This window comes from Papio anubis, chromosome 16 (assembly GCF_008728515.1).
Source record: "Papio anubis isolate 15944 chromosome 16, Panubis1.0, whole genome shotgun sequence".
Taxonomy (NCBI): domain Eukaryota; kingdom Metazoa; phylum Chordata; class Mammalia; order Primates; family Cercopithecidae; genus Papio; species Papio anubis.
The window spans coordinates 8,791,312-8,817,945 of NC_044991.1; the positions used below are offsets into that span (position 1 = coordinate 8,791,312).

General features: G+C 49.2%; 1 protein-coding gene across 1 annotated transcript in view; it reads right to left on the reverse strand.

Annotated features, from left to right (window-relative positions):
• Positions 1–26,634, reverse strand: part of SREBF2 (sterol regulatory element binding transcription factor 2) — a 79,064-nt gene that overhangs the window by 6,150 nt on the left and 46,280 nt on the right. The window contains exons 8-16 of the mRNA XM_003905622.4: positions 25,185–25,377; positions 24,480–24,661; positions 21,571–21,847; positions 18,219–18,388; positions 7,901–8,069; positions 6,264–6,381; positions 4,028–4,137; positions 2,397–2,529; positions 699–867 (exon numbers count right to left, since the gene is read on the reverse strand). Of these exons, the coding sequence (XP_003905671.3) occupies positions 699–867; positions 2,397–2,529; positions 4,028–4,137; positions 6,264–6,381; positions 7,901–8,069; positions 18,219–18,388; positions 21,571–21,847; positions 24,480–24,661; positions 25,185–25,377 (1,521 nt within the window). The remainder of the gene's footprint in view (positions 1–698; positions 868–2,396; positions 2,530–4,027; positions 4,138–6,263; positions 6,382–7,900; positions 8,070–18,218; positions 18,389–21,570; positions 21,848–24,479; positions 24,662–25,184; positions 25,378–26,634) is intronic.

The following is a 26,634-nucleotide window of genomic DNA, read 5'->3' on the forward strand; positions in this document are numbered from 1 at the left end:
GAGTTAAGGACATGTTCCTCAGGAGACCAGGTGATGCTCCACTTCCAGCTGGGTGCCCTCCTCTGTTTCCTGGGATGGCTGTGACTTAGGTCCCAACAGTGGCAGCAGTGCCCTCTATCAGGATCCCCTCCCCCAAGTGATTGGGCCTTCGGTCAGGGCACAATGGGCAGGCTCTCGAGGGCCAGGCAGGCCTCTGTGATGCACTGTGGAAACATTGCATGGGTACCACCAGAACATGCAATGCAACTACAATGCACCGCAGCTGCCCGCCAGGAGGTGTACAGCCAGCCAGGGAGGTGCCCAGGGTGGTCTTCGGCTCTGTTTGTGTGCCCAAGGGGGCAGGGGTCCACTCCAAGGCTGCCTGTAGAGGCCTGGGAAGTCATGCAAACTGCTGGAGCAAATGCAGGGTGAACCCCTGTACAGCTGGGGTGTACCTGGATTTACAGAGGCTATGGGCCAGCAGGACCTGGGACTCTGGGAGCCTAAGAAAGGTGTAGGTAGAAACACGCTTGCCTCAGAGGCTGAAAAGGCAGTCCACCTAGGCCAATAGGCTGTAACTTTTTTTGAAAGGGGGCTGCTGTCCTGGTTTCTCTGTCTCTTGGATGGCCCCACTTTCGGGGTCAGCATGAGGTGAGTGGGAGTGTTCTCATAAACCAGTGCAGAGCACCTCCCCCAGGGCCAGCTCAGGCCCCACTCACGTGGTTGAGGGCAGGGTCAGAGGTGGTCCCGCTGACGTTGAGGCTGCTCCATAGGTGGCCACTGGCCCTCTCGCAATGGCAGAAGGAACTCTGCTGCCCATCTGCTTTCCCAGGGAGTGAAGCATGCATGGCTCTGCAGGCATGGAAGACGGCCTTCACCAGGGGGCTCCTGCAGTGGTGATAGGGAGTCAAGAGGCAGGTTGCTATGTGTTACCCGCGTGACAGGCAGAGGGGCCCAAGCCAGTGACCGCCACGCCCCACACTGATATGACATGTGCATCTACTGAATGCAGTGCTGCCACTATGGCTCCAGACCTGAAATGCCAGCCCTGAGCTAGGGTGAGTGCCACACCCTGTAGCACCTTCATTCAATGCTGGAAGTCAGAGACACAGGATTCACCATCACGTCTGTTAAGAAGCCACCCAAGATAAGTCATTCCAACATGTGTGCCTCAGTTTCCTTACCTATAAACTGGCCACAATAAGATGTTGTACCCATTCTTTAAGGGACCACCCTCCCATATATGTGGTGTTAAACTCTCTGGAGAAACTTAGCTTCTTTCTGTAGAGCAGACTGGGAGTGGAAGGGGAGGCTAGGGATGGAGGAGGGTCTCATAGCATCCTAGTCCCTGAAGAGCAGAGGGACCCAGGCGTAAGTGAATCCAGGAGGCACCAGTGCCTGCAGGGGTGTCTTGGCTGTCCATGGCAGCTCTGCTGCTCAGGAGTGAGATGACTTTGGACAACTTACCTGCTGAGCCTCAGTGTCCTCAGGCAGATTGACTGGGGGAGACACACATACAGGTGGAATGCTACACAGGGCTGGGTGCTTACCTAGTTAAGAGTGCTTAAAAATGGGGCTACTTCAATGCAATTAGGATGTCACATCTACTTCAGGGAACACAGGACTTTAAGTCTGTGTATACTCGCTCTTCTAAGCAACTTCCTGTGCGCTGGTTAAGAGTCTGCTTGATAGGAAATGCTACAGCCTTGGCTCTAAGGCAAGGACCTCGTGGGGCCTTTCTGTCCTGGAGCATTTTACAGTTTCTCTTAGAACACTCAGATCCAATTAGAAACAGCTGGGGAGTCAGGAGGCAGGGCTGCCCATCACTAAGTGCTGAATGCCCCCAAGATGCAGACATGAATCTCCAAAGAGGAATGTCAAAAGCTCTCTGGTTATGCCATGTGCTAAAGGTTATTTTAGTTACAGGACAAGGTTGCCAGGGTTGATGGTGGGGCTGGAGGTGGCTGGAAGGAAAGTGGGTAAAATGCTGGCACACAGGGGCAGGATGCTCCAGTGCACATGAGTTTTGGGGGCAACGGTGGCCTCTCTGCACTGATTGTGAACCACCAATGCCTGCCTCCACCACGAAGCTTCTGAAGATGCTGGGAGCCACAGTGCTCGTCTCTTCTTTTCAGCCTGTGGCGTCATGAAGGCTGCAGGGAGGAGGACCTGGAGGCAGTGCTGACAGCTGCTGGGACAACTGTCGTGTTGTGCAGAGCAGGACACTTGCACAGAGGACCTGCTGGCCCAAACTGAGTTCTCCATGGTGCCCTCACCCTCGACTTTTCTAGCCACCCACCTGTCATGCAGTCCTGACCCTTCACCCCAACGTGCCCACCCAGTCCAGCTTGCTCCCGCTAACTCAAATAAGATTCCCCTGGAGAGAAGCAAGTGAGTGGCCAAGGAGGGTTACGCACTCTGTCACTTCCAGGGCCTTGGGGATGCGTTCTACTTTGGTAAAATGAGAGCGTACAGCTGCATCGTCTCCCTGGAGCCAGCTGATGGCCACAGTGATTGCAGACGTCCACCACCGACAGATGATGTCTGGACCTAGAGGGGAACAGCACCAAACGTACTCCAACACCCACAGAAATGAGACCTGTGGCACTCAGAGGCTGCTACACTTCCTTCCTAGGAGATGGGTAACGTCTTTGCCTGCTGGGAATGGGCCAATAGCCTCTGGGCTCCCACACCCAGGACTCGGGGGGAGGGGAATAAACCAGCGCAATCATGCAAAGTGTTTGGCAATATGTGTCAAGAGCCTTAAAAATGTTCACTCCTGGCTGGGCGCGGTGGTTCATGTCTGTAATCCCAGCATTTTGCGAGGTTGAGGCAGGTGGATCAACTGAGGTCAGGAATTTGAGACCAGCCTGGCCAACATGGTGAAACCCCCTCTCTACTAAAAATACACAAAAAAATTAGCCAGGAACGGTGGTGGGCGCCTGTAATCCCAGCTACTAGGGAGGCTGAGGCAAGAGAATCGCTTGAACCCCAGCGGGGTGGAGGTTGCAGTGGGCGAGATCGCGCCATTGCCCTCTAGCCTGGGCAACAAGAACAAGAGCAAGACTCCATCTCAAAAAAAAAAAAAGTTCACTCCCGTTAAGCTAGTAATCCCATTTTTGGCAGTCTGTCATAATGAAATTGGCTTAAAGAGAGAAAAAAGTTTAACACAGATGTTCACTGCAGTGTTGTTTTTAAGTAAAAAGATGGATACAACCTAAGCTTTCAATAGCCATAAAGAATGGTATCCTCAAAATGGTATCTGGAACAGGCTCCTGTTAAGAGTATTTTAAGTCTTCTCTCAGCCTTAGTTTTCTCAACTGCAAAATGATGACAGTAGTGATCCCACAAAACCAGCAGGGATGGTCATGCTTCCCTAAACTTGAAAACAGAGGCCACAGGTCAGGGATCATGATGGGGTGGCTGATTTTCTGGGATCCCTCCCTTCCCAGGGAGAGTGACCAGAGGTAGCCTGATACCCCCATCTTCCCAGGTGGCCACAGAAGCCCAAGAGTTGGCAGCTGATGTGCTGTCGTCCTGAAGGCAGTTTAGGGACAGAAGCAAAGAAATGTCCTGGTGTCAAACCAGTCAGCAGGCTGCGCTGTGACACTGAGGTGATGAGGGGCTGGGGAGTGGTAGAGAGGCCCAGATGAAAAGTCTCTTCAGAACAAAGAGTGTAAGGCCCAAGAGCTGCCTCAGGGGCCACTGTGCATCTGAAAGGTGACTCCCCGCCATCCCTGGTGCCTGGGCCACTCGTTGCTTGTTCTTCTGGGAATTAAGAAGGGTCCTCACCTGGGCCACACAGCCAGGGCTTGAGGAAGACATTCAATCACTCATTGCCCTACTTCTCTGAAACCATAGTTTCCTGCCTCTGAGTGCTGTTTGGGAGGGGGTGACTGTGAGTTGGGGTCACATGAGGGCCATAGGTATGAACCTGGGATCCAGAGAAGACGCTGGCATCTACACTCCTAACACCCTGGACCCCTGGGGCAAAAGCACTGTGAAGACCTGGGCACCCTGAGACTGTGGGCCACCCGCAGGTGCTTACCCAGGGCGGATTTGAGCACGGAGCTGCTGGAGAGTGGGGGGCTCACAATCCCCACAGAGTCCACAAAAGAATGAAGTAATTTCAGGTACTCCAGAGCACTGGAGAATTCACTAGGAAGAAAAGAGAGGGTCCCATGTACATCAAAACATATACACAAGGCCCACCTCATGACCTGGCTGTTCAGCTCTCCAGCTCTAAGACCCAATGGCCATTTCCATCCCTTTCCTGTCATCCCAGGCACACGCAAGCGCTGTCTATGTGCACCCTTTGTATTCCACAGGCATTCTTACTCCGTGTCTCTGGGCTGTCACTGACACTGACACTCTTCCCTCTACTGGAGGCCTTTCCCTAGCATCCCCCACAGCCTACCCTCACTCCTCCCCTTAAGCCCCAAGTCCAGTGTCATCTCCTCCCAAAAGTTTTGTTATCTCCCAGGCAGAACTGCCCCCTCCCCCTTTCCTCAGGTGCACCCCAATCAGGATCTGGGCCTTGTAGGAAAGTGACTTTGGGGCCGGGTATGGTGGCTCACGCCTGTAATCCTAGCACTTTGGGAGGCCAAGGCAGGCAGATCATTTGAGGTCAGGAGTTCCAGACCAGCCTGATGAATGGTGAAACTCTGACTCTATCAAGAAATACAAAAATTAGCCAGGCGTGGTGGCAGGTGCCTGAAATCCTAGCTACTTGGGAGGCTGAGGCAGGAGAACCACTTGAACCCAGGAGGCAGAGGTTGCAGTGAGCCAAGATTGTGCCACTACACTCCAGCCTGGGTGACAGAGTGAGACACTGTCTCAAAAACCTCCCCCAAATACAAACAAAAATAACAAAAAACGAAAGTGACTTTGGCACCTATCTGCCTCTCAGGTCTTACTCTGTGAAAGAAGGACTGTGCTCGGTAAGTGTGTCAGAGACAAAAATTGCCCAGAACATTCCATGAGGGGCTGGGTCCCCAAGATGTCCAGGCCAGATGTGTCTGCCTTCTGCTGAGTTTGTCACATTTCATTTCTATTCCCTTTCAATAGGCCGCTGCTCCCTACCCCAGAAAGCAAAGCAAGCTAATGAAATTCCTGACTTGATCCAAGTACTGACTCCGCTTGGTAAAGGGATACATAAAAATGGGCGCACCTGCCAGGCGCGGTGGCTCATGCCTGTAATCTCAGCACTTTGGGAGGCGGAGGCAGGCAGACTGCCTGAGGTCAGGAGTTTGAGACCAGCCTGATTGACATGGTGAAACCTCATCTCTACTAAAAATACAAAAGTTAGCTGGGCATGGTGGCAGGCACCTGTAATCCCAGCTACTTGGGAGGCTGAGGTGGAAGAATCGCTTGAACCGGGAAGGCGGAGGTTGCAGTGAGCTGAGACTGGTCCATTGCACTCTAGCCTGGACAACAAGAGTGAAATTCCATCTCCAAAAAAAAAAAAAAAAAAAGGCAGGGCGTGGTGGCTCAGGCCTGTAATCCCAGCACTTTGGGAGGCCGAGGCAGGCAGATCACGAGGTCAGGAGATCGAGACCATCCTGGCTAACATGGTGAAAGCCTGTCTCTACTAAAAATACAAAAAAAATTTAGGCCGGGCGCGGTGGCTCAAGCCTGTAATCCCAGCACTTTGGGAGGCCGAGAAGGGCGGATCACGAGGTCAGGAGATCGAGGCCATTCTGGCTAACACGGTGAAACCCCATCTCTACTAAAAAAAAAAAATACAAGAAACTAGCCGGGCGAGGTGGCGGGCGCCTGTAGTCCCAGCTACTCGGGAGGCTGAGGCAGGAGAATGGCGTAAGCCCGGGAGGCGGAGCTTGCAGTGAGCTGAGATCCGGCCACTGCACTCCAGCCTGGGCAACAGAGTGAGACTCTGTCTCAAAAAAATAAAAAAAATTAGCTAGGTGTGGCAGCAGGCGCCTGTAGTCCCAGCTACTCAGCAGACTGAGGCAGGAGAATGGCATGAACCCAGGAGGCAGAGCTTGCAGTGAGCTGAGATCATGCCACCGCACTCCAGCCTGGGTGACAGAGCGAGACTCCATCTCAAAAAAAAAAAAAGGCGTACTTGGTCTAGGAGGAAAGGCCAGGTCAGGGTTAACACAGGGCTCTCATTTTTGAGAAATTAAATACAAAGGAGTCATTTGATTGCTTTGCCAACCCGATGCCAGGGCTTGCGTCCCTCTATGAGTGCAGGCCTTCAGGCTGTCCTGGAGTTGCCTGTGTGGACAGGCCCTAAGGCAGGGGGACTTGTCTGGGGACTTTACCAGCTCTCTTCTTCCTGGTCTCCAGCCTTCTTTTTGGCCTGAGGTTTCACCAAGGACTCTATAGCTCGCTCCAGCAGGTTCTTGCAGAAGGCCTGGTGGACCTGCGCAATGGGGTCGGCTGGAAAAGAGATGGGCAAGGAGGGTTAAATGGGGCTCATTTATGAGCCCATTTTGTCTATGGAGAGAAACTCAAAACACAGCCATGCCCTGTGAATGGGGATCAGATCCCCCTTCTCCACCAAAGCCCAGAACTACTGTGCTGAACAGCTGGAGGCTGGGGGAGAGTGTTCACTCCCAGGCTGAAGTGCCCAAGACTGAAGTTCTGGATAAGCTCCGGTGGGGAGGGCATGTGGGGGAGGGTGCTGTGTCTCCTGATACAGTGCTCACTACTCTATGATTGGGAGCTGTCAGGTGGAGTTGGATCAGAAAACAGAAAATGGAATGTCTCAGAGGATGTCTCTTCTCCATGTGGCTCAGGAGAACCACCAGGCAAGGAGGAAAAGGTGGTAGCTACTGCCTCACTCATGACAACGAAGAACATGCTCCTGTTCTTTCAGAGCTTTGTTGTGGAACCTGCCATCAGCAGTGACCTGTCTGAACTGGCTAGACATGGGGCCTTGCAATGCTTGGATAGCTGACTGTCACCAGCAAGTTTCTTTACTGGTAGGCCTCAATCACCAGCCCCTTCTCTCTCCTCACATGTGGAAGATATGTGGGCCTTGATCTAATGACCAGGAGAAGGAGGGACACTTATGAACATATTTCAGGTAACAAGGCCTGCAGCCAGAGACTACAAAGCCACTGAGAAGTCCATGTCTAGCCAGCAGGGGTGGGGTAGAAAGATTTAGGATTGCTTTTGCTTTCATCCTTTATATTTTGGTGTTACATACAATTCTCACATTGAGCAATAAAGTTATTATTTAAAAAAGAAAAGGATAGCGAACTCCCCCAATGCGTGACACACACACCCTGTAACTGCAGTCCCCGCAGACTCCAATTCTGAGAGGGGAGGAAAAGTACAGCAGAAAGCAGACAGCCACTGAGCACTCAAGGTCTAAGTCAATCCCGACCAGCCTCTACTGCTCCAAGGCCGGGTGAGTCGACTCCAATCACTATCAAATGCCAGGGACAGAAAGCCAGCATCTCCTTCCAATGCCTGAAGCTTCGTCCCTGTCACCACTCTGAGCAATTGATGACCGCCTGCCACCTATTGTTCCCGAACTCTCCATATATGTCTGCCTGCTCTCCCAATAGGAGAGACCTGGAGGCCAGGGAAAGCAAGCCTCACACATCCTTTGTGTCTCCAAAGTGCCCAAAACAAGGGCTAAGAGTACACTTGGAGCTTAATCACAATTTATTACTGTGTGATGTAAGGACCATAGGCTCTGAATGTCAGAGAGAGCAGAGCTGCACATCTAGCTTAGCCCCTGACAATTTCTGATCAGGCTTGTGACCTTAGGCAAGTTACTCAACCTCCCTGAGCTTCAGTTCAAACAAACAAACAAACAAACAAACAAACAAAGACTCAACAAGACTGAGACAACCTGTGTCCCCGTGTGTCTGCTGCACAGTAACTCTGTAGTACCAGCGGTTCGCATGGCTTTCTCCAATTCTGAACGGCTCCAAGGTATTCTCACCTGGGTTCCTCTGGGCACAGTATAGACTCTCCTTGGCAGTTGACTTCACAGACCAGCTCCGCTCCATGAAAAACTTCTGACCCAGGGGGTGGCAGAGCCAGCGCAGGGAGTCAGGAACAGCGCTGTGCTCAGGGCCACACAGGCTCTGGGCTCGGCTGAGGAAGTAGCTCTGTGGAAGGACAAGGACCAGGGGTAACACCAAGGTGGCAGAAAGCACCATGATGGAGGTGAGCTTGGGGGGAGACTGGGAAAGCTCAGCACAGGGCGGGGACTCCCACAGGTACCTGGAAGTAAAGCCCACCACGGAAACTAGGGCAAGCCCACCAGTGGAGTGTGCTGGACTTGCTGACTAGGTCCAAATCCCAGCAGGAGGGCGGGGAGCAGCCACAAGGCACAGGATGCTGCATCCTGTCCTGCTGGGGCTGCCTAATCCTACTGGCATTCAACCTGCAGGGTCAACTAGGAAGATGGTTTCCCAAGGAGGGGTCTCAGGGGCCCCTCGGCTGCTGTACTTCCCCCTCAGCCCCATGAGTGCCAAGCCAGGCTGTCCCTTCTATCGTGGGACTTTTTATCATGTAATTTTAATTATATATCTTTTAGACTATTTTAGGCAAAATTATTCTGCTTTGACTAATTTTTCTTTTACTTTGTGTGTAAAGTTTAGAACAGTGCTCGGCACATGGCCAACGGACAGGGTCACATCAGATGGCACTGAAGTGAAGGGGCAGCTGGGAGGCCAGCCCAAGCCCCATGCAGGAAAGTATCTGTGTGTGGGTGGGTGACAGACTCTCCCCACACAGCTGGCCCTGCAAGGGCAGCCCCCTACAGAAACCCCACGGCACCCCTGCATGAGCCCCTGATGTGAACACTAGCCTGTGAGAAAGAACAGAGGGGGAACTTGGAAAGCCTCTTTGTGGGACAATTCAAAGAGCCAGGGCCCCGGTCACTGGGCCCCTTCTCCATTTGCCAGGATAACATCATTTCAGGACCCCACTGACAAGAACTGCAGGGACAATACTATCCACCATGTTTTCAGTTCTGTCACTGTTTGAGTGAGGATATTTTCACACTAACAATCACGACTTCCAACGCAAAACCACGCCCCAAAACAGGCCAGGGTGAGTGAGGAACTGAGGAGAGAAGACAGGAGAGAAGACAGAGAAAGTCCAGGGAGCCCAGGGGCAGAGCTGCCAGGCCAAGGCCCGCAGACGTCGCTTCCACACCCCAGCCCTTGCCCCCACAGGAGCAGAGCTGTTTCATGGTCTGGTTCAGTCTGATGGTTCTGACCTTTACTGGACTCTAAGTAGCCATCAGCGAATGTAACGGCTTCAGAAGACTTGAATGCCAGGGTCAGAAATAGCACTGTCGGAGTGCCACTCAAGGACACAGACAGAGAAGACCGTCTCTCTCCAGGGGGAACCTGGAGACACTGCCTGAATGTGAGAAAAAGCAACCTGCTCTATAGACACATACTCATAATCTCAAGGCAGCTTATGAGATGAGGTGGGGTGTTTCACTTACATTTCTAATCATGGGACCAGTGGCACCAATAGTCCTTCCTCCTCTTTGCTAACCAGTGTTGATACTGGATGTTGGAGAACAAATGTAGAGGAACCTTGTGACCCTCCGCCAACCTTCCACAAAGCACTCACTGAATCTGAGCTGATAACTGCAATGGTGGGAGAATAGCAGTTGAGGAGCTGAGCAGGGAGGGAGACTGGGGGCTGGTGGCGGGATTCCAGGGCTTCCGAGGTCCCAGAACACTTGAATGGTTGACTCTAACTCTCTTTCCAAGAACAGCCGATTCCACATGTCCAATTAGCAAGGGAGCCTGGTGGTTGCTCCAGAAGAAACTGAGGACCACTGTTCCCTCACAAGGGCCCAGATGTTATAAGCAGAAGCAAAGCCTAGTCCAGGTCATATGGCAAGAGGAACCAGAAAGGCCAATGTGGAAATTACTAAGTTAAAATGTATTTTAAGCTTAACTCTTTTTTTTTTCTTTTTCTTTTTTTTTTAAAGACACAGTCTCACTCTGTCACCCAGGCTGGAGTGCAGTGGTGCGATCTCGGCTCACTGCAACCTCTGCCTCCCGGGTTCTAGCAATTTTGCCTCAGCCTCCCAAGTAGCTGGGATTATAGGTGCCTGCCACCACGCCCAGCTAATTTTTGTATTTTTAGTAGAAACAGGGTTTCACCATTTGGCCAGGCTGGTCTTGAACTCCTGATCTCGTGATCCACCTGCCTCAGCCTCCCAAAGTGCTGGGATTACAGGCGTGAGCCACCACGCCTGGCCCTTTTTTTTTTTTTTTTTGGTGACAGGGTCTCACTTTATAACCTGGGTTAGAGTGCAAGTGGGCGATCATGGCTCACTGCAGCCTCAATCTCTGGGATCAGATGATCCCCACCTTAGCCTCCCAAGTAGCTGGGACTACAGGCATATGCCACCATGCCTGGCTAATTTTTTTTTGTATTTTTTTGTAGAAATGGGTTTTTACTATGTTTCCCAGGCTAGCCTCGAACTCCTGGGCTCAAGTGATCAGCCCACCTCAGCCTCCCAAAGTGTTGGAATTACAGGCATGAACCACTGCACCCAGCCAAGCTTAATTCTTTTTTTTTTTTTTTTTTTTTTTGTGACGGAGTCTCGCTTTGTTGCCCAGGCTGGAGTGCGGTGGTGCGATCTGGGCTCACTGCAAGCTCCGCCTCCCGGGTTCACGCCATTCTCCTGCCTCAGCCTCCCGAGCAGCTGGGACTACAGGCGCCCGCCACCACGCCCAGCTAATTTTTTGTATTTTTAGTAGAGACGGGGTTTCACCGTGTTAGCCAGGATGGTCTCGATCTCCTGACCTCGTGATCCACCCGCCTCGGCCTCCCAAAGTGCTGGGATTACAGGCGTGAGCCACCACGCCCGGCCACCAAGCTTAATTCTTAAAACAGGCCGGGTGCGGTGGCTCACGCCTGCAATCCCAGCACATTGGGAGGCCAAGACAGGTGGATCACCTGACGTCAAGAGTTTGAGACCAGTCTGGCCAACACGGTGAAACCCTGTCTCTACTAAAAATACAAAATTAGCCAGGTATGGTAGCAGGCACCTGTAATCCCAGCTACTCAGGAGGCTGAGGCAGGAGAATTGCTTGAACCTGGGAGGCGGAGATGCAGTGAGCTGAGATTATGCCATTGCACTCCAGCCTAGGTGACAAGAGTGAGACTCTGTCTCCAAAAAAAAAAAAAAAAAACAAAACAAAAAACTTTTAGTTGTATTAATAACAAATTTCAGGCCGGGCGCGGTGGCTCAAGCCTGTAATCCCAGCACTTTGGGAGGCCGAGGCGGGTGGATCACGAGGTCAGGAGATCGAGACCATCCTGGCTAACATGGTGAAACCCCGTCTCTACTAAAAATACAAAAAACTAGCCGGGCGTGGTGGCGGGCGCCTGTAGTCCCAGCTACTCGGAGGCTGAGGCAGGAGAATGGCCTGAACCTGGGAGGCGGAGCTTGCAGTGAGCCGAGATCGCGCCACTGCACTCCAGCCTGGGTGACACAGCGCGAGACTCCGTCTCAAAAAAAAAAAAAAAAAAAAAAAAAAAAAAACAAATTTCAGTTGAGGGCAGGGCAGGGGAGCTTGAGTTTGGTGGTTTGAACTAATAAGAAATAGAAATCCTGGGATACAGTCATCTACAGTATGGCTTCTATAAGGGAAATTGAGATAACAGCTTTTGTTACTCTTAATTTTCTTGGCATTATAGTCCCGTAGCAATTTTCCTTTTTTCTTTTTTGAGAGAGGGTCTTGCTCTGTCACCCAGGCTAGAGGGCAGTGGCACAATCACAGCTCACTGCAGTCTCGACCTCCCGGGCTCAAGCAATCTTCCCACCTTGGTCTCCTGAGTAGCTTGGACCACATGACACACTCAAAAAAACCGGGCCTGCCACCATGCCAGGCTAAGTTTTGTATTTTTGGTAGAGATGGGGTTTCACCATGTTGCCCAGGCTGGTCTTGAACTCCTGAGCTCAAGTGATCCTCCTACCTCAGCCTCCCGAAGTGCTGGGATTACAGGCACAAGCCACCATGCCTGGTCTAAAAAAAAAAAAACAAATTTTTTTAAGTTTTCCTAAATTTTATAGACACCAGAATCCTCCCCAGCTGGGGCCTAGGAGCCCCCCCATAACTCATCTGCTAATTACCTGATGTGAAAGAGGCTGTGGCAAGAACCACACAACTGTTTAGATCCTGAGAGTCACTCAGTACCCCTGGGCCAGTCCCAGCCCCAGGCTGTGTCCCCCAACATCGGTCTAACCCCATGGCTCTCAAATCATGTGCCAAGGCAGTCTGAGGTGCCACAGCAAGTGATTAGGGGCAGAACAGGCTATTTTAAACTTTCGAGGAAAACAGTGATGCTCAACATCAGCTGGGCACTTATAAAGTGACTAGATGGGGAGAGCCTGCAGCCTCAGCATTGAGATCACACTAGCTTCCTTTGGAGGTGTCGTATCTGTCATAGTACTGTGTGGAAATCAATGTGGAAAAGAGAGAGAGTGGTGGTTGCTAGTCTGATTCCAAAGCTTGAGAAGGTATGCAGTGCTTGACAGGTTCACGTATTGGTAAGAAATATAGTGAGACCATGCTTGTGAATAGCCATTCCACTCCATCCAGGGCAAGAGTGAGACTGTATCTCTATTAGAAAAAAAAAAAAAGAATATTTTGGATTCTTAATAACTATGATTTCTAAGAAATTATTAAGAATCTAAAATATTCTCTCTTTTTTTCTTTTGAGACGGAGTCTTGCTCTGTCACCCAGGCTGGAGTGCAGTGGCACAATCTCAGCTCACTGCAACCTCTGCCTCCTAGGATCAAGCAATTCTGTCTCAGCCTCCGAGTAGCTGGGATTATAGGTGAGTGCTACCACGCCTGGATAATTTTTGTATTTTTAGTAGAGACGGGGTTTTACCATGTTGGCCAGGCTGGTCTCAAACTCCTGACCTTAGGTGATCCACCTGCCTCGGCGTCCCAAAATGCTGGGATAACAGGCGTGAGCCACTGCGCCCAGCCTCTTTTCTTTTCTTTTTTTTTTAAGTAGAGACATGGTCTCACTATGTTGCCCAGGTTGGAGTGAAGTGGCTCTATTCACAGGTGTGACCATAGCTAACTGCAGCCTCAAACTTGTGGCTTCAACAGATCCTCCTGCCTCAGTCTCCTGAGGAGCTGGGACTACAGGTGTGTGCTACCACTCCTAGCAAACAATATTATTTCTTCTTTCAACTTCACATACGATTTTTTCACATGACCACTAAGCTGTTAAGACAATTTAAATACCTATTAGGATGTTCAAACTTAACTACTTAACAGAGGCCAGGTGCGGTGGTGCCTATAATCCCAGCACTTTGGGAGGCTGAGGTGGGCAAATCGCTTAAGCCCAGGAGTTCGAGACCAGCCTGAGCAACATAGCAAAACCCTGGCTACAAAAATTACAAAAATTAGCTGGGTGTGGTGGTGTGCACCTGCAGTCCCAGCTACTTGGGAGGGTGAGGTGGGATGATCACTTAAGCCCAGAGAGGTTGAGGCTACAGTGAGCCGTGGTTACACCACTGCACTCCAGCCTGGGCAACAGAGTAAGACACTGTCTCAACAAACGAAAAAACTGTTAGGTATTTCTTTTCTTTTTTTTTTTTTTTTGAGACGGAGTCTTGCTCTGTCGCCCAGGCTGGAGTGCAGTGGCTGGATCTCAGCTCACTGCAAGCTCCACCTCCTAGGTTTATGCCATTCTCCTGCCTCAGCCTCCCCGAGTAGCTGGGACTACAGGCGCCCGCCACCTCGCCCGGCTAATTTTTTGTATTTTTAGTAGAGACGGGGTTTCACCATGTTAGCCAGGATGGTCTCGATCTCCTGACCTTGTGATCCGCCCGTCTCGGCCTCCCAAAGTGCTGGGATTACAGGCTTGAGCCACCGCGCCCGGCCTAGGTATTTCTTTTGGCTAAGGGATGCCATGAAAAATTTACTGAGACACAGTGAGTCGAGCAAGTTTGGGAACCTCTAGTCTAAACCATTTTCACAGAGGCCAGCCCTGCACTTGCCCCCAACACTTGGCTCATTTGTAGCTAAATATATCTCACCAAATTCAAAGCTTCTTCCTTTATAAGAAAATACTGTCTGAGTCTCTTTATTCTCTCTCAAGAGAAGTAAACAGAGAAGAGCAATGACTTTAAAGATGACAGTTCTCCTTTTTCCATCTTACTGAATATGCAAATTTGGTAATACTATTAAGTTTCAAATATTTATATGCTTTCACACAGCATCACCATCTCTACAGATTTGGTCTGAGGAAGCTCTTATAGAGGTGCATGAAGACAATGGACAGAAATGTTCCCTACAGCACTGTTTATAACGGCAAATACTGGAAACCACCCACATGTCCATCAGCAGCACCAAGTACCTCTGTAGAATGAAGAAGCTACAAAGAAATACCCAAGATTCTCATTGTTAGTCACTAAATCTGGAAGACCAACACTTCCAGACATCAAGACATAAGAGGAAACTCAGCCGTTAGGGTTGGGTGGTGGTGGTGCAGTAGAACAGACTAGCAGATCCGGAGGCAGACCCCGCTGTACATGGATCCTTGATTTATGAAAAAAAAAAAGGTGCCACTTGGTGCAGCAGGAGAAGGACAGTTTATAAAATAACAGGTTCTGAGTCAGGTAGATATCCTTATGGAGAAATACAGATCTTGCACTCTTACCTCCAACTCATATAAAAATTAATTCCAGGTGGATTAGGTACCTGTGTGTAAAGAGTAAAAAATAAAGCTTCTAGCAGACAACATAGAATATCTTCATGAGTTTGAGGTAGGACAAAGATTTACAGGACTTAAAATGTCTAACTGTAAAGGAAAAGACTAATAATCTGGATTTCACTGAAATTAAGAACTTGTGCTATCACTAGATACCATTAAGAGAGAATAGGGAAACCATACAGTGGGAGAAGGCATCTGAAAAGCATATATCCAATAAAGGGGTCATCTCCAGAATAAAGAATTCCTCTAATCAGTAAGATGACAGACACTCCAAATGAAAAAGAGGTAAGAATTGTGAATTGAATGTCACAAAAAAGACTATCCAAATTGCCAATAAATATAAGGAGAGGCGCTCAATCTCATTAATCACCTGGGAAATGCAAATGAAAACTACAATGAGATACACTAGAAGGGCTTAAAAAATTGACATTATATGTGTTTGGTAAGGATGTAGAACTGGAACTCTTGTTCACTGCTGATGGAGTGGAGAATGGCCAACAATCTGGAAATACGCACAACCTCTGACCCAGCAATGACATTCCTAAAAATGCAGTCACGTTTCCTGAAAGATGTGTGTACAAGGAGGTTCACAGCAGCACCCTTCATAATAACCAAAGCTAGAAAGCAACTAAAAAGTTCATCTGCAATAATCTAGTCATACAATGGAACACTATAAAGTATGAGAACGAACAATCTATAATTCTACATGACAACATAAATGATTCTTACACATGATATTGATCAAAAGAAGTCAGACACAAAACAGTGTATACTGCAAGACTCTCCTTCTATTAATATAGTTTAAACAGAGGCAAAATATCTGAGGTGACTAGGATGGTGGTTACCCTTGGAAGGCTGGAAAGCTTGGGGGAAGGAGCAGGTTAGTGATTGCAAAGGGCCCAAGAGAAGTTTCTGAGGTCTTGGTTCTGTACTTTGAACTGTCTGCTGGCTACACGGGTGTGTTTACTCTGTGAAGTCACTGAACTGTGTATTTATGATTTGTATACTTTTTGACATGCACATTGTAATCTTTTTTTTTTTCTTCTTGAGACGGAGTCTCTCTCACTCTGTCACCCAGGCTGGAGTGCAGTGGTGCAATCCTGGCTCACTACAACCTCCGCTTCCCAGGTTCAGGCGACTGTCCTGCCTCAGCCTCCCAAGTAGCTGGGATTACAGGTGTGCACCACCATGTCCGGCTAATTTTTGTTTGTATGTATGTATGTATGTATTTATTTATTTATTTATATGTTTGTATGTATTTATTTATTTTTTGAGATGGAGTCTCGCTCTGTCGCCCAGGCTGGAGTGCAGTGGCGCGATCTCAGCTCACTGCAAGCTCTGCCTCCTGGGTTTACGCCATTCTCCTGCCTCAGCCTCCCGAGCAGCTGGGACTACAGGCGCCCACCACCTCGCCCAGCTAGTTTTTTGTATTTTTTAGTAGAGACAGAGTTTCACCGTGTTGGCCAGGATGGTCTTGATCTTCTGACCTCGTGATCCGCCCGTCTCAGCCTCCCAAAGTGCTGGGATTACAGGCTTGAGCCACCGCGCCTGGCCATGTATTTGAGATGGAGTCTCACTCTGCTGCCCAGGCTGGAGTGCAATGGCGCAATCTCCACTCAACACAACCTCCACCTCCAGGGTTCAAGCGATTCTCCTGCCTCAGCCTCCCGAGTAGCTGGAATTACAGGCATGCGCCACCACGCCCGGCTAATTTTTGTATTTTTAGTAGAGACAGGTTTTCATCATATTGATCAGGCTGGTCTCGAACTCCTGAACTCAAGTGATCTGCTCACCTCGGCCTCCCAAAGAGCTAGGATTACAGGCGTGAGCCACCATGCCTGGCCTTCCCAGCCAGACTTCTAAGCATGTACTTTGATAAGTTTACTGAAATGACGAACAATAGGCAGATTAAACTCCAGTGACAGAATTCAGAAAAGTGGTTACCTTGGTTGGGGGCAGGAAGAGCAGGGAGGGCCTTAAGAAGGCTTCTGTGAGTACTGGGAATGTTCTATTTCTTGATTGGGTGGGTGTTGCATGGGTGACTTCACTTCAAGCCGTAAGTTAAAATGTGTGCATTTTTCTGCACGTATGTTGTATTTTGATAAAATCAATGTCTTCAAAACATTTTTGGAGGGCATGGAAGTTACAAATGTAATGACATCAGCCCAGAGCACTTCAATAAACCAAAAAGAAGAGAGACCTCATCAATGCCTCCTGCTCTCAGCCTAGATTCACCTCTCCCAGAAAGCCCACCCTGACTTCCCCCAAGACCAGCTCAGGAGCTCACCCTAGCTCACTGTCCTGAAGACCTGGTCCCAGGAAGAATTGTTAAGGGAAGGTTGAAATGAATAGGAAAAATGATGCGTCTTCAGTGTCTGTGGACTCCCAGGTCGTGTAGCCCACAAGTGAGGATGGTGTTCTTTCCCCACCTGGAGCCCAGTCCTCCTCATGAGAAGATCAATGTCAAGCTCAAGAAGGGCTGCTGTCTAGGTTCCTTGCCAAAATGTATGCTCCCTGAGGACACGGCAAATGTCCTGCTTAGAGAGGGTGCTCAGTCATGTTTGCTGAATGAGTGAATCAAGGGATGAATTTCTTATCTGTGGTCACCAGAAACAGAGGTAAGACATAAAAAGTACACTGGGTTTCCCTGCGCCCTTTGTCCCATAGACTATTGTGATGTTCCTCAGGAAACCTATCAGTGTCACTACAGGGAACGCTCTGGTTCATTCTCAGCTCATCTCTGCCGTTACTGAGATACAGAAACAAATGTGGTAATGCTTGAACATACCTGATGTATTCAGCAGTCTACCCACAGTGGGACACAGAGTAAAATGTACCTGTTTCTGCTAGAGTAAGAGAAAGCTTGAGGTCAGCATGTTGTGAACTAGCTGATAACAAGGACTGGGAATTACCCATTTGAGAGTTCCCAAGGCTGGCTCCTAGCCAGGCATATGGGAGGTGCTTGATAACCACAATCCCTGCCCTGGGTCTGACCTGAGCTCCCTGTGGACAGGCACAAGTTTTTCTTTTACTTTTATTCTTTCCATTTCTTTTCTTGAACTCTGTAGCTTGGCAAAGGCACTGGCTTTTATATCTGGACTCACAGTGCTGTGACGGACACAAGATGCCCAATAAATACCTTTTGAGTAAATAAAAGAACCAGGAGACGTAACCAGAGGATTCTAAGAATTTTTATGACCACTGCAAGAGCAGAAAAGTTGCATATTAACCCCCAAATACAGTAGCTCTGCTACCAGTGAACCAATCTTCTTATTACCTCATATTACCTTCATATTACCTCAGGAGACCAAAATGTCCTGCTTACAAGGCTTATGGTATTAAGGCCACAAGGGGAGGAATTTTGGTCTGTTTTATCGGTTGCTGGAAGTCCTGGTGAAATGAGCAACTGAATGAATGCCTACCCCTCTAGGTGGGCAGCAACTGAGCGGGAAGGGGGCTCATAATGGCTTTTGCATCTTAACTCCTGGTTAGGTAAGTGCTCAGGGGAGGTTTACAGAAGGGAACTGAAGGGTACTCACGGCCAGGAAGCCCAGCTTGCCTCCACACCGGGTCTTGAGCCCCATGGCAGCAGTCAGATGGATCTCAACCAGTGTGTTCGGTGGGATTTTCTCCTCTGCACATTCAGCCAGGTTTACAGCACACAATGCCATGTGTACATCAGAACAGGCAGATCCTGCAGGAAGCTTCCCTAGGGTGGGCGGAAACAGACATTATCATTGATGGAACCCCAAAACCAAACTTTTTCCTGCTCTCTCCAGCACAATCAAAGTAAGAGAGGAACCAGGGGAGAAACGAGGTGAACTCTGTGATCAGATAGGCCTGATCACAGGATGAGATGCCAGGCTCTGTGATGTTCTGGCTGTGTGTTCCTGTCTACCTCGCAGGGTAGCTGGGAACATGGCACCCGGTTCTATCGCACCCAGAGCCGCCACGATTGCAGGTTGTTGTACAGGACTCAGAGGCGCACAGGGCAGCATTTCCCAAAACAGTGTCAGAGCACAGCCCCACTCTGTGTTTCCAAACATTCAACAGAGGTAATGACATTTTTTTTTTTTGGAAAAACTGATTTGAATTTATTTTCATTAAAAAACCTTCACAATGTGGCTGGGTGTCAGTGGCTCACACCTATAATCCCAGCACTTTGGGAGACCAAGTCTGGCGGATCACTTGAGGCCAGGAGTTCGAGACCAGCCTGGCAAACACAGTGAAACCCCATCTCTACTAAAAATAGAAAAAATTAGCTGGACGTGGTGGCGCACACCTGTAATTGCAGCTACTCAGAAGGCTGAGGCAGAACTGCTTGAGCCTGGGACACGGAGGTTGCAGTGAGCTGAGATCACACCACTGCACTCCAGCCTAGGCAACAGAGCGAGACTCTGTCCCCCAAAAAAGCCAAAAAAAAGAATCCACCTTCACAATACACAAGCACACACCCATTTCAGGGGGGAAGTGACATAAACTGAGCAAGGACAGCTGAACACATGTTGGGTTAGTGGGTGGGAGGCCAGGAAGGCTTACCACACCCTCCCCAATGAGAGGTGCACAGTGACCCATCAGGGGCTGATCCCCTAATCAGGGGACAAAGTATCCTTGCACAGGCACAAGGGCCCATCACAGCTCTCCTGAGGCTTTCATACTGTTGCCAGCTTTGGTCCTTGCTACAAGGGCAAGCAGTCTCCTTGCCTCAGGGGCGGCCACAGGAAGTGCCCATGTCAAGGTGTAGACAGTGGCAAAGCCAGGCTTCCCATGCTCATCCAGCCCTGTGTTCCCTCTCCTGGGCTGCCTTGCCTCCCTGTCTCTTTATCAGCATAGGGAGATCTCAGCCTCCACACTCCATTCTGTACTGGCCTCAGGTGTTCCTCCTATAGGAGACACTGGGCTTTTACCGTCACAGGGAGGGAGGGGAGAGGACAGTGTGGCAACCATACTGTAGTTACCTCTGTCCTCTCAGTGTCTCACACAGGGAATGCCAATGAGTATGGAGGGAATGAGTGATGTAAAGCTTCTCAGTTGGAATTCTCCAGAACTTGGCAGCAACGAGGACACAGCCTGATCAGAGACCTGAGTATGGGCTTATTCTGTCCCAAGGGCCCACTGAGGAACAGACAAGATAACAGCGGAGCGAATTTGCAGATAAGGACCTTCTGCTAAAATTCTACCATGAGCCCACATATTAAAGCTGCACACTGACCCCGCTGTCTCATCTCCTGGTCACTCCTGCATCACTGGCCTGGCTCTGTTTCACTTTTGGCTGATGCTCCTTGCTGCTACCAGGACATCTAACACCTTCCAGTTACCACATCCTACTGTTATTCCTGGCCCTCATCTTACTGCGTGTCCCAGCAACAATCTCCCCTCCTCAACTCTGCCCTCGCTCCTCCAACACTCAGCCTCTCAGTGTCTCCTCAGACCTCTCCAACTGCTCCTCTTACGCAGCCTCTGCCCCTGACTCCCCGTCCTCTATCTGTTCATCTCTGTGTGCATGTGCAGTGGCACGATCACAGCTCACTGCAGCCTCGACCTACCTCCCAGGCTCAAGTGATCCTCCCACCTTGGCCTCTCAAGTAGCTGGAACCACAGGTGCACACCACAAAGACCAGTTAATTTTTTGAATTTTTTTGTAGAGACGCAGTATCCCTGTGTTTTCCAGGCTGGTGGGAAACTCCTGGGCTCAAGCGACCTTCCTTCCTTGACCTCCCAAAGTTCTAGGATTACAGACGTGAACTGCTGTGCTAGTCTTTATCCTTTTCTGCTGTGCCAGTCTTTATCCTTTTCTTTCTTTTTGAGATGGAATTTTGCTCCTGCTGCCCAGGCTAGAATGCAGTAGTGCCATCTTGGCTCACTACAACCTCCACCTCTTGGGTTCAAGTGATTCTCTTGCCTTAGCCTCCCAAGTAACTGGGATTATAGGCACGTGCCACCACACTTGGGCTAATTTTTGTATTTTTAGTAGAGACGGGGTTTTGCCATGTTGGCCAGGCTGGTCTCGAACTCCTGACCTCAGGTGATCCACCCGCCTTGGCCTCCCAAAGTGCTGGGACTACAGGCATGAGCCAGCTACCATGCCCAGCCTGACTCTTCTAAACTTGAGAAACACAAACCTGATCATATCACTATTTTCCTAATGCTCTTCACTGAATCCTACTGATACACTACAAGATCCCCAGCCTGGCATCCAAATCCTTCATGGTCCGAGCACTGCCCTTGTGCCCTGGCTCCCTCTAGGACCACTGAAGACTTATTCCCAAGAGCCACCCCAGGTGGGGCTCCTCCTTGGGAACATCCCTCTGCCCAGAAGGCTCATATCCTGCAGAGCTGGTGACCTCTACGCATTCTTCCATGCAAAGCCAAGACTCTTACTTCCCTAGAAGCCTTTCTTGAAACCCTCCAAACAGGTACCCACTCCCTCCCAACGAAAACATGTTCCTTCTGCTAAAGTCTAACATACTCACACTGAACTGTCATTCGTTTGCTGGCCTCTCTGCCTTTCTATTATAGCAGGAGCTTAATGAATGAAATAAATGATCATACTTCATTGACTCTAAGATGTCAGCAATTTTAAATCTCACCATTAATTTAAGTATCACTAAAGAAAAACACTGCCACTTATCTACAATGTGCCACTGTTTATAGGACACATCCTGAGTATAGTGATGTTACTGTGAAAACATGTGCATCTGAGAACTGATGAGCTAAAGCAAAGAGCCATCCTTACAGCTGTGGAAACAGGTAGAAGCTTGATCTAGCCACTCTAAAAGAGCAGCATTAAAAGGACTTCAGCTAGGGTGCAGAACTGGCAAATCAAGCTAAGGGGGAGAGGTATCATGATATGCCTTGCAGCAAGCCAGGCAGCAGCAGCCGCCCCGTCACCTGTGATGTGCAGCTGGTGCAGCCGGTGATAGGCCAGAGCCGCATCCCGGGCGCTGGTCTTAGCTTCGTCTTCAAAGCCTGCCTCAGTGGCTGGCGTGGCCCGCCGGCACTGGAAGACTTTCTTGAGCAGCCAGCGCACCAGGCGTAGCTTCTGCAGGCTGTAGCGGATCACGTTCCAGGAGAGGCTGCAGGCCAGGTCCAGGCGGGAGGTGGGCAGTGCTCGGCCCAAAACTGCCAGGCAGGTTTGTAGGTTGGCGGCAGCAGCTGCAAAATCTCCCTACGAAGTATCAAGAGGTGTTAACGGTCACTGGCCTTGCTCTGGCTTTTTGTTTTGATATAGACTTCTACTCCCCTCACTCCCCATTATCAGAGGAATTAGTGCATACTCATAAAAACAAGGGAAACTTCAGAAAGCTACAAGAAAGTAAAATAAAACCACCTATAATCTCATTCCCCAGGAAGAAGCCCTGCTGACATTCTGAGGTATTTCCTTCCAGGCTTTTTACTCGATTGAGATTGTACTGTGTTCTTTCTTTGAGCAAATGCTGGTCAGAGTTCCCTCAGAGTAGCACTTTATTTTTTTTTTTATTTTTTTTTATTTTTAGTAGAGACGGGATTTCACCATGTTGGTCAGGCTGGTCTCGAACTCCTGACCTCAAGTGATCTACCTGCCTTAGCCTTCCAAAGTGTTGGGATTACAGGTGTGAGCCACCGCGCCCAGCCAGCAGTATCTTTTAGACATGAGACAGGTGACACAGATTTAGATGAACTGCATGATCCTTTAGGCTTTCAGGGTCTCAAAGTGCGGCCCCCAGGGGCCAGTAGCATCAGCTCTTAGGAGCTTGTTAGAAATGCGAGCACTTGGACCTTACCCCAGGGCTACTGAATCAGAACCTCTGGTGTCGCAACCCTCTAGGTGATTCTCATGCCATGTCTGCTAAAGTGTTTTTCTTTTCATTTTTAGAGATGGGGGTTTTGCTGTGTTGCCCGGGCTGGTCTTGAACTCCTGGGCTCAAGCAATACCCACACCTCAGCCTCCCGAGTAGCTGGGATTTACAGGTGTGAGCCACAGTACCCGGCTTCATGCCTGCTGACGTTTGAGAACCATGGTTTCAGGCAAACTCACAGCTAAACTACCCTACTCTAGGATTCAGATGAACTAATCTTTGTCAACCTGAGAGGGTCTAGTGGAGAGTCTTGGCACTGCACTGAAGAACGCTCGCCTTCTCTCTGTCACTGTTGGAGACTATAAGACAGGCTAAGACAGGCTATACAGTCTTGGGAAATTACAGTAAATTATCCTATTTTCCTCTATTGGGCAGCTGGTACACTACCTGTGTTTTGTTTCCCACATCATTACAGGACTGGATAAGGGAAAAGAAAAGATGTCCTCAGAGCAACAGTCTCTAAGGTGGCTCTATCTTTTCCGTCAGAAGTACCTGCAACTTGAAGATTCAAAAGGAGGCAGGTGTTCCCTGGCTCCTCCCCTGCCTTTCCCTCAAAGGTGCGCTATTCCCAAGTCCCAGTCTTTGGCTCTCACCCCTCCTGACTCCCCAGTCCAGTTCTCCCTAAGAATCCTGTCCTGACAGACAAGCTTCTCAAATACTCTGGCCCCGCCCCTCCTCCATCCCCATGGCCTGCCTCCCAATCACTGCTCACTCTACAGAGGCCTCTTCCAGCTTTTCCAGGCAACATGGCCTAGATGGAGTCCACTCCATTTTGGAGCCTCTCTTACCCTTGAGTCAGTGTCACTATCACTTCCCTTCCAAATACCACATTTCAAATATTTATTCAGTTCAAACTTTTCCTTTTAATTCCAGGTCCTTGCCATCATCTCTTACTCAGCCTATTTCATAGAGCCCCCTGACTCAGCCAGGCGTGGTGGCTCATGCCTATAATCCCAACATTTTGGGAGGTCAAGGTGAGAGGATCACTTGAGCCTAGGAGTTTGGGACTAGCCAGACAACATAGTGAGACCTTGTCTCTACTTAAAAAAGAGCACCCTAACTTGTTTCCATGTTCCATTCATTTCACATTTCCCTTCTACCTATCCTTCACAGCCACCAGAATGATGCTTATAAAACACACACCTGAACCTGCCTCTAGGATATACATCTTGGGATGTTATGCTCAGGGAACAGGCCTCTTAAAATCACAGCTATATTCTGAGACCCGTAGCCCCAGCAAGGCTGACAGATCCAGGATGGCCAATCAGGTTCTCACTAATGGCTCTGCAGCTTGCAGAGGTGGGGAGGGCATGCCCATGGCTCACTGCTGCTGAGGAGTGTTCTGGTTCTTGTTCCTCTTGAAATGTGGATGTTTAACTCTTCCTCAATGCTGTGAGTTGCCCCAGAATTTTTTCCATAAACTCCCTGTTGATTTCAAATGAAAACTTTCAGCTAGTTTTCCTGCTCAAAAACCTTCCCTGGTTCTATAAAGAATTGGGAATAAAGCCCCAAATCAGTTCCCAGTGAAAGCCCTCTCCAATTTGGGCCTAGACACACTACCAGCCTTTGCCTTCAACTCTCTGTGACACACCCTACACTTAACATACCCTGGAACCTGCCAGTCACCAAATAGCCTGTCCATTCATGCCTTTGGGTGGGTCCTTCGGCCACCTCCGCCCTTCCTTCCTGCTCTTGGCAGCCCCGCTCAAGCCCCGGAACCCCTCCCTCAGAACCCCACTTTATTATTCCTCTGTCATACCAGAGACATAGATCATCTCATGTCCCTGGAATTAATTATCTATGCAGAGGCGCCCTCTCCACTGCCCTGTGACTGTTCGGCAGCAGGGTCCCTTTTTCCTTTCAGTTACCACAAGTATCTATCATAGGACTTTCTTCGACATGAGTTGCTGAATTATTGGTCAAGTCTAGGGGAGGATGGGGAAGGGCGGACACAGAACTCACTCTGGCGAGATCCAGGTCTGCCTGTTTCCGGTGCCTCCAGAAGGTGACCGAGGAGCGGGAGTGTGGCCGGATCACTGGCTCCCCATGGACCAGCAGCTTCACAAAGACGCTCAGGACAATCACACCATTTACCAGCCATAAGAGAAGAGTAGGCATCATCCAGTCAAACCAGCCCCCAGAACCTAAGAAGGAGTGTCTCAGCAGAGCCTGCCAGGAAAGGCCTTGCGGAACAGCCAGGCACCTGACAGACCCCAGCACTATCACAGGAACGAGTCTTCTACCGTATTTTCAGAAGAAAGGGTGAATAATTCTATAATCTAAACGGGGTTAATGACTGTAGCCCTTGTCATTATGGAGCTGAGTGCCACAAAAATCTTTGTTAGCTTGAAAGGGTTAAGGCATTGGTTTTGCAACCTCAGGTAAAAACCACCATATCCTCCTTCAAATAGGTACCACCCCTCCACGCCAGGGTATTTAGAGTAGTGTGGGTGTCTGATTTGTTTTGCTCATTCTGACTGAACTTGGGCTTGCCTTGTTACTTCCAAAACGGAACTTATGCCAGTCCCTATCAGAAGCAAGCAGGTGGGGGCCCACTATAAAACCCCTTTGGGACCTGGTAGCCAAGCCAAGAAGTTTGTACACAGGGTCCTTCTCCTGCCATAGTGGTCCAGCCATGCCCAGGTGGTGTAAGGGGCCGCCACCTACCTGACTCAAATGACAGGACACTGCGGCCAGAGCCTGAGTGTGGGTGCTGGTCAGAGTCGTGAGCCCCTCCCCACTGCAGCAGGGAAGTCAGGGGGTTAAAGGAGAGGCACAGGAAGGTGAGGACGCACAGAAGAATCCGTGAGCGGTCTACCATGCCCAGTGCCACAGGAGGAGAGTCCGGCTCATCTTTGACCTTCAAAACAAGGCCTCGAGGTTGGAATAAATACTGCATAGGTTTTTACAGCACTTTATAAATACATATATATATTGAGAAATGGTTATGAGGTTTAAATTCAAGTCTATTAACTCAGGACTAAGGCCAGATGGGAATTGAGAGGCCTATAATTCACTAACTGCTGCTCAAACATTGGCACATTCACCTGCTTGCTAACTGAAAAAGTACATGTGCCAAAGAACAAAGGTAGAAGAGATTTTCTTTTAAAATAGAGCTCTACCACAAAAGAGAACACACTGTATGATTCTGTTTCTGTATAATTCCAGAACAGGCAAAATGAATCTAAAGTAACAGGAAACTGATGAATCAAGTCATTGTCTGAGGCTGGAGAGGGGTGTGGGAAACTACCTGCAAAGGTGTACAAAAGAGCTTTTTGGGGTGATGGAAATGTTCTATATCTTGATTATAGTGACAGTTACATAGCACTGTACATTATGTTAAAACTCTTGGTACTGTACATTTAAAGTAGGTATATTTTATTGCATTTAAATTATACCTCAATAAAGTTGATCAAAAATCATATTTAGTGTGAATCTATCTAAAGGATATTTTACCTGTTCTAAAACAGTACCATTGTCTACACCCACCCCACTCTCCATTTTATAGCAGGAGGGCTGGAGCCAGATCTCCCCTGCGCCCCAATGTGTATATAGCATGTCATTTCTTTTCAATATTTTAAAACCATTCTTCTGATGACTCAGAAGCCGAGCTAATTCAATTTATATGTCAAACAGCCTGTTGTTGCCAAACAGAATCACATTTATAAGAATATTTCAAAAACAGAGCATCCTTAGTAAAATTAAGTATGTGATACAATAACAGCTTAATCAAAAACAAACACTAGAAGGGAACTTTGTGCTTACAGAGTCAGAAACTGCCAAAGTCAAAATACAGTACAGAACCCAGTGGTCTCTACAGGTTCCCAGGAAGATCATTAGGCTCAGAGCCTCTCTTAAGTAATTCCATTAAACTACCATTGCCAGGGGCTTTCTTGGACGATTAAAGGCCCATAGATAAAATGTTATCTGTTAGACTGCAAATTGTAATCATTTCTGAAAAGAGGACCCAGAGGCAGCCTCATCCTAAACGAATTGATCAGCCTCCCAAAGTGGTCTTGCCAGGCCCATTAAAGGCAGAGTGAAGCAATGAGGTGCCTTCAGCAGCTCCCAACGCCCCCACAACAGCTACTCGGCATTCCTGTTCTGGATCTGGCAC